At 40.1% G+C, this 6,363-nt stretch overlaps 1 protein-coding gene across 1 annotated transcript; it reads left to right on the forward strand.

The window, feature by feature from the left end:
* LOC109233599 lies at nt 1,377-2,801 on the forward strand. The gene is made up of 3 exons (XM_019399481.1): nt 1,377-1,939; nt 2,112-2,403; nt 2,502-2,801. The coding sequence occupies exons 1-3, from the start codon at nt 1,377-1,379 to the stop codon at nt 2,799-2,801; spliced, it is 1,155 nt and encodes a 384-aa protein (XP_019255026.1).

Raw genomic sequence — 6,363 nt, forward strand, 5'->3', positions numbered from 1 at the left:
AAACAAAAAAAAAATCTATAATTACTAAATAGCAAGATCAAGGAAAAGAGAAGGAAAAAGCGAGAATTGAAATCGACACTTGTGGTGTGAGCAGTAGCGGAGTCAAAATTTTCATTAAGGGGTGTCAAAATATAAATAATTAGATACATCGAAAAGTTAAGGGGAATCTGTTGAAGTGCTGCAATGACAGCTGGAAACTAAGGCTATGTGATAGGTGACAAGAAGTAACTTTAGCTTATTGGTAGTTAGCTGTTAATAGTTAGTTATAACAGAATTAGGATGGTTGTTAGTGGTAATTAAATAGAGATAGTTAGTTGTATATATATATATATACACGTGTATATATCAGTGAAGACTCACTTCACTTGTAATCAGATTTGTTTTTCCTCTCAATACACAGAAGTTACAACTGATCCAGAAGCTTCATAAATGGTACATGCACCAAGGATCAATTCACTGCTGATCTTGGCGAGGATTGGGAACGTGTTAATGCTATAGTTTTGACTTGGATCATGAAAACTGTCTCGCCGGAGTTGGTGAACGGGATAGTATATGCCAGCAATGCTCATGAAGTTTGGACTGATTTGCAGGATCGTTTTGACAAGATCAATGGATCAAGGATCTATAATCTTCAACGAGAAATTGCTACAGTCTCTCAAGGTACTTCCAGTATCACTGCTTATCATTCTAGACTTAAGCTGTTATGGGATGAATATAGTGCACTTATTCCAACTCTGCCTGTGATTCTTGAAATAAGAGAATTCATAACACATCTAGAACAACAAAAAATTTTTCAATTTTTGATGGGATTAAACGATAGCTTTAGTGCCATTAGAAGTCAGATGCTGTTCATGTCACCATCACCAAGTGTGAGTCGTGCTTATGCTATGTTGATTAATGAAGAGAATCAAAGGAAGGTCTATATGACCAATACACCTATGAATGAGGTGAATGATTCTACTGCTTTAATGAGTTCAAGAGATAATTCACAGAAGTTCGAAAGGTATGGAAATTTATATTGTGAGTATTGCAGAACCAAGGGTCACACTAAAGATACTTGTTACAAATTGGTGGGCTATCCACCTGGTTTCAAGGGAAAGAAGAAGCAGGAGTATCGACAAGCTAATGCAGCCATAGGTGATGGATTTCATGCTAAGGATGATGTGTTCCAAGCCGCCACAACTGCAGATTCTAATGTGGCAAAACAAGGAATGCACAACTATTTCACTAATGAGCAGTACAACCAGATAATGAAGCTATTGAATCAGGACAAGGGAGAAGAATTTGCAAGCTAATAATGGCAGGTAATACTGACTCTCAACTGGCTCAAACGTGTGATACTCCTTGGATCATTGATACAGAAGCAACAAATACACATGACTTCAAACATTAACTTGCTGACTGACATAACTAAATTGCCTAACACCAAAGGAGGTAATGTTCATCTGCCAAATGGTAAAATAGTACCAGTTATGTACCAAGGAAAGTGTAAAATCACAGGTGGTGAATCAATTCAGAATGTTCTGTGTGTGCCTGACTTCAAATACAACTTACTATCAGTCTCAAAATTGACTAAGGAGTTGTTTTGCTCAGTACTTTTCTTTCCATCATTCTGTGTATTCCAGGACCTATGCACTGGGAAAGTGAGGGGGATTGATAAAGAAAAGGGTGGCCTTTACTTGCTGTTACCAGATGGATCAAGTGCAAATAAGCTCAAACAACAGATTAGAGGTTGTTTGGCAGAAGATGCTACATCAGACAATAATGTATGGCACAGAAGGCTAGGACATGTACCAGCCAAAGTGATGAGGCAGCTGGCATTCATGAAGAACAAGATGACTACAGATTGCAACTTCAATACATGCACTATATGTCCATTAGCAAGACAAACTAGGAAACCTTTTCCCCTCAGTACAACTAGAGCAGGAGTAATTTTTCAGTTAGTGCATGTAGATATCTGGGGACCTTACAAAGTGCCTACTTCTAATGGAAATAGATATTTTTTGACACTTGTAAATGATCATTCTAAGATGATTTGGGTGTTCTTAATGAAATTGAAAAGTGATACACTTGTGCTTCTAAAGTCTTTTATCAAGATGGTGAATGTGCAGTTTAACCACAATGTTAAATGCCTTAGAACTGATAATGGAGCTGAGTTTTTTTAGCTCTGAGTGTACAACCTTTTTATCAGATAATGGGATACTTCATCAAAGTAGTTGCCCACACACTCCACAAAAAAATGGAGTGGTGGAAAGGAGACATAGGCATATTTTAGAGGTGGCAAGGGCACTAAAGTTCCAAGGTGGTATACCACTACATTTCTGGGGAGACTGTATCCTAGCAGCTGTGTATCTGATAAATAGACTGTCATCTTCTGTGCTAAGTGGCAAATCACCATATGAGGTTTTTCACAAATCACCACCTTCACTACTACACTAAAGGGTCATTGGGTGTCTTTGTTTTGCTACAGTTACCAGTCAGCATGATAAACTTCTGCCTAGGGCAGTAGCAGCAGTTCATATGGGATATTCCACATCTCAAAAGGGATACAGATTATACAGTCTCAAGGACAAGAACTTTTTGTCAGCAGAGATGTTACATTTGGAGAGGATGTGTTCCCATTCTTGGTGATGAAAGAAGGAAAAGTACCTCCATTATTTTTTGAAGCAACTAGACACTATGCAACAGAACAACATGCAGCTCCACAACAACATACTTCTACTCAGGAAATGCAAACTCCTAATCGGGAACTAGATCAACTACATGCTGAACATGATGCTACAATACCCCCAGCTGGATGAATTATCTAGCAGTGATGCCGAGGAGGTCCAAACCACTGAAATAGCACATGAGAAAACATCACATATGCAGCTCAGAAGAACCAGCAGAGGGTCCAAACCACCAGTATGGACCAAAGATTACATATGTCCAACTATGAAACCTTCTTCTTCTACCTGTCTATATCCTATGTCCAACTACATGGGGTATGACACACTAAGTAATGCTTATCAGAGTTACCTTACTGCAATGACAACAGATGTTGAACTACATCATACCATCAGTCAATGAAGGATCAGAAGTGGATAGATGCTATGCAAGCTGAAATAGATGCACTAGTCAGCAACAACACATGGGAGGTGGTTCCTATTCCTAAAGGAAAGGTTCCTATTGGTTGCAAGTGGGTATACAAAATCAAGCATAGATCAGATGGAACAATAGAGAGGTACAAAGCTAAATTAGTTGCTAAAGGATACAGTCAACAAGAGGGGTTGGACTATCAAGAAATATTCTCTCCTGTGGTTAAAATGACAACCATCAGGACTGTCATTGCCTTAGCAGCCATTAATCAATGGCCATTATTTCAGATGGATGTTCACAATGACTTCCTCCAAGGTGACCTTGAGGAAGAAGTATACATGCAACTACCTCCTGGATTTGGTAGCCAAAGGGGGCATACAGGATGTAGACTACTCAAATCCTTATATGGCCTCAAACAAGCATCTAGACAGTGGAACCCCAAGCTCACTAATACACTCCTACAAGCTGGTTTCAAACAAAGAAAACATGATCATTCTTTATTTATCTTGAAGAAACACAACAGACAAGTTATAATACTTGTGTATGTGGATGACCTTCTCATTACATGTGATGATGCTGATCTCATTCAACAAGCCAAGAACACCTTACAAAATAGCTTTAAGATGAAGGACCTAGGAACTCTGAAATATTTCCTAGGAATAGAGGTGTGCAGGTCACAACAGGGAATCTTGCTTTGCCAAAGAAAATATGCTTTGGAGCTGATTGCAGAGTTAGGATTATCAGGTTCCAAAACTGCCTTAACTCCAATGGAGCAGAACAAGAAACTTACCACTGCTGAATATGATGAGCACTGTGAACTCAGTGATGATACAACATTAGAACATGTAAGAGAGTACCAAAGATTGGTTGGGAAGCTGCTTTACTTGACACTAACCAGGCCAGACATAGCATATAGTGTGCAGACTTTGAGCCAATTTATGCAAACCCCTAAGAAGTCACACCTTGAAGCAGCCTACAGAATTGTGAAGTATGTGAAAAATGAGCCAGGATTAGGAGTGTTGATGAGTGCAGAAAAGAGCACAGCCTTAAGAGCATTTTGTGATGCAGACTGGGCAAGTTGTCCAAATTCAAGAAAATCTATAAAAGGGTACTTGGTGAAGCTGGGGAACTCTTTGTTAGTTTGGAAGTCGAAGAAACAAAACACAGTAGCAAGAAGCTCAGCAGAATCAGAGTACAGGAGCATGGCCCTGACAGTAGCTGAACTTATATGGCTACTAGGTTTATTCAAGGAGTTGGAAGTCAATATTGATGCCCCAGTTCAACTGTTTACAGACAGTAAGGCAGCAATGCAGATAGCTAACAATCCTGTGTTTCATGAAAGAACAAAACACATAGAAGTTGACTGCCATTTCATAAGAGAAAAGGTTCAACAAGGAATGGTACATCCTGAGTATGTGCCAACAGAAGAGCAAGAAGCAGACATTTTGACAATGGGGCTTGGAAGTATGCAGCACTATCATTTGTTGTCCAAGCTAGGGCTGTTGAATATCTTCACACCATCTAGCTTGAAGGGGGGGTGTTGAAGTGCTGCAATGACAGCTGTAAACTAAGGCTATGTGTTAAGTGACAAGCAGTAACTTTAGCTTATTGATAGTTAGCTGTTAATAGTTAGTTATAACAGAATTAGGATGGTTGCTAGTGGTAATTAAAAGGAGATAGTTAGTTGTATATATATATATACACGTGTATATATCAATGAAGACTCACTTCACTTGTAATCAGATTTGTTTTTTCTCTCAATACACAGAAGTTACAACTGATCCAGAAGCTTCCATTCACAGTCTTCATCTTCTTCCTTCTTAGTTGAGCTTAACCACCAGTCAATAATGGTGGATTTAACAGAATCAACGTATAGTAAATATACATAAATAAAAAAATTTATCTAAGAATATACTGTAATTTTCCGACAAAGGGGTGTCGTTTGACACCCCTTGGTTCAATGTGGCTCCGCCACTGGCCGTGTGAGAGACTCCCACCAATATTAACTTACTATAAACTTTGATAGTAGATTCAGTTTGGAAAAACGTTTACAATAAGATTTAGACTATGGTTTAAGTTTCAAATGTAATTGTATGGGTCAGAATCCGATCTCACGGTAATTAACGGAGTTAATCTCGTCTTGAGCTAATCCATAATTAATAAGTGGTATGGCCACTTATTCATAACAGGATTCGACTCTTGTCCGATTTAATCTACGAGGGCACGGCCCATTCATTCCCCCATGGGGACGGGACCTCAGCGTGGCCACGGCCATTTATTGCCAGCTCACGAAGCTCACATCTATAAATACTAAGAGCGGAAGCCCTAGAAAGGGGGCTGCTTCTTCACTACTATTGACAAAAGAGAGAGAGAAGAGAGAAATATACCCATCTTATGGGAAGAGAAAATACCATTGTAAGGCTCTGAACCTCTTCATGGAGAGGCAGACCAAACCAATATTGTCAATAAAAGCTGTTAAGATTTCTTCTCTTAACCTTCAGTACTTATTTTCATGTTCTTCGCTTGGTCCAATGGATTATTACGATTTGCTATGATTTTCCCGTAACTTATTTGTATTGTTTTGCACTCATAAAGCGCATGATAACTTTTGAGCAAACAATTTGGCGCCGTCTGTGGGGATTTCATAGCAAAATCGCGTAGTTCTTCCATGGACCAAAAGGAAAGAAACACCGGAAAAGGAAGAACAACCCAGCTTAAACAAGCCAAAGCGGCATATCAGGCCGATGGAACTCGAAGATCTCGAATCGAGATCCAGTTCCTCTGTCTCTCATCTACCGGATGGTGCAAACAAGAAGAAGAAGCCCCCCCCCCCCTCTTTTGGGGAGAATCTTCGTAAGAGATCTCGCACATCCCTGATAAGGGCTCCAGCCGGAAACCAGCACGGAGGAATCTCAAATCGAGAATCGCTTCGAAACAGCCTACATACCCCGGTTGGGAAGATAACGATTATGCCGCTCAAGATCTCGAATCAAAACCGAGCTTCAGCTCCCAAAAACCCACGAACCAAGACAGGCTATGCGCCTTCACCATAAAAAGTTCAACTACGATTGAACCGGGACTCAGGCTATGCGCCTTCACCAAACAGTTCAACTACGGTTGAACCAAGACAGGCTATGCGCCTTCGCCAACAAGTTCAACTACGGTTGAACCAAGACAGGCTATGCGCCTTCACCAAAAAAGTTCAACTACGGTTGAACCGGGACTCAGGCTATGCGCCTTCACCAAAAAAGTTCAACTACGGTTGAACCGGGACTCAGGCTATGC

The sequence above is a fragment of the Nicotiana attenuata genome, chromosome 10 (genome assembly GCF_001879085.1).
Source record: "Nicotiana attenuata strain UT chromosome 10, NIATTr2, whole genome shotgun sequence".
NCBI classification, from domain to species: Eukaryota; Viridiplantae; Streptophyta; class Magnoliopsida; order Solanales; family Solanaceae; genus Nicotiana; species Nicotiana attenuata.

What these genes read in the sequence shown, in the direction of transcription:
- LOC109233599 (XM_019399481.1), top strand. Translation starts at nt 1,377, where the DNA reads ATGACTTCAAACATTAACTTGCTGACTGACATAACTAAATTGCCTAAC. An exon ending in AGAGCAGGAGTAATTTTTCA is followed by an intron (nt 1,940 to 2,111) that starts GTTAGTGCATGT and finishes GTGAATGTGCAG; the next exon opens with TTTAACCACAATGTTAAATG. An exon ending in GTGGCAAATCACCATATGAG is followed by an intron (nt 2,404 to 2,501) that starts GTTTTTCACAAA and finishes ACTTCTGCCTAG; the next exon opens with GGCAGTAGCAGCAGTTCATA.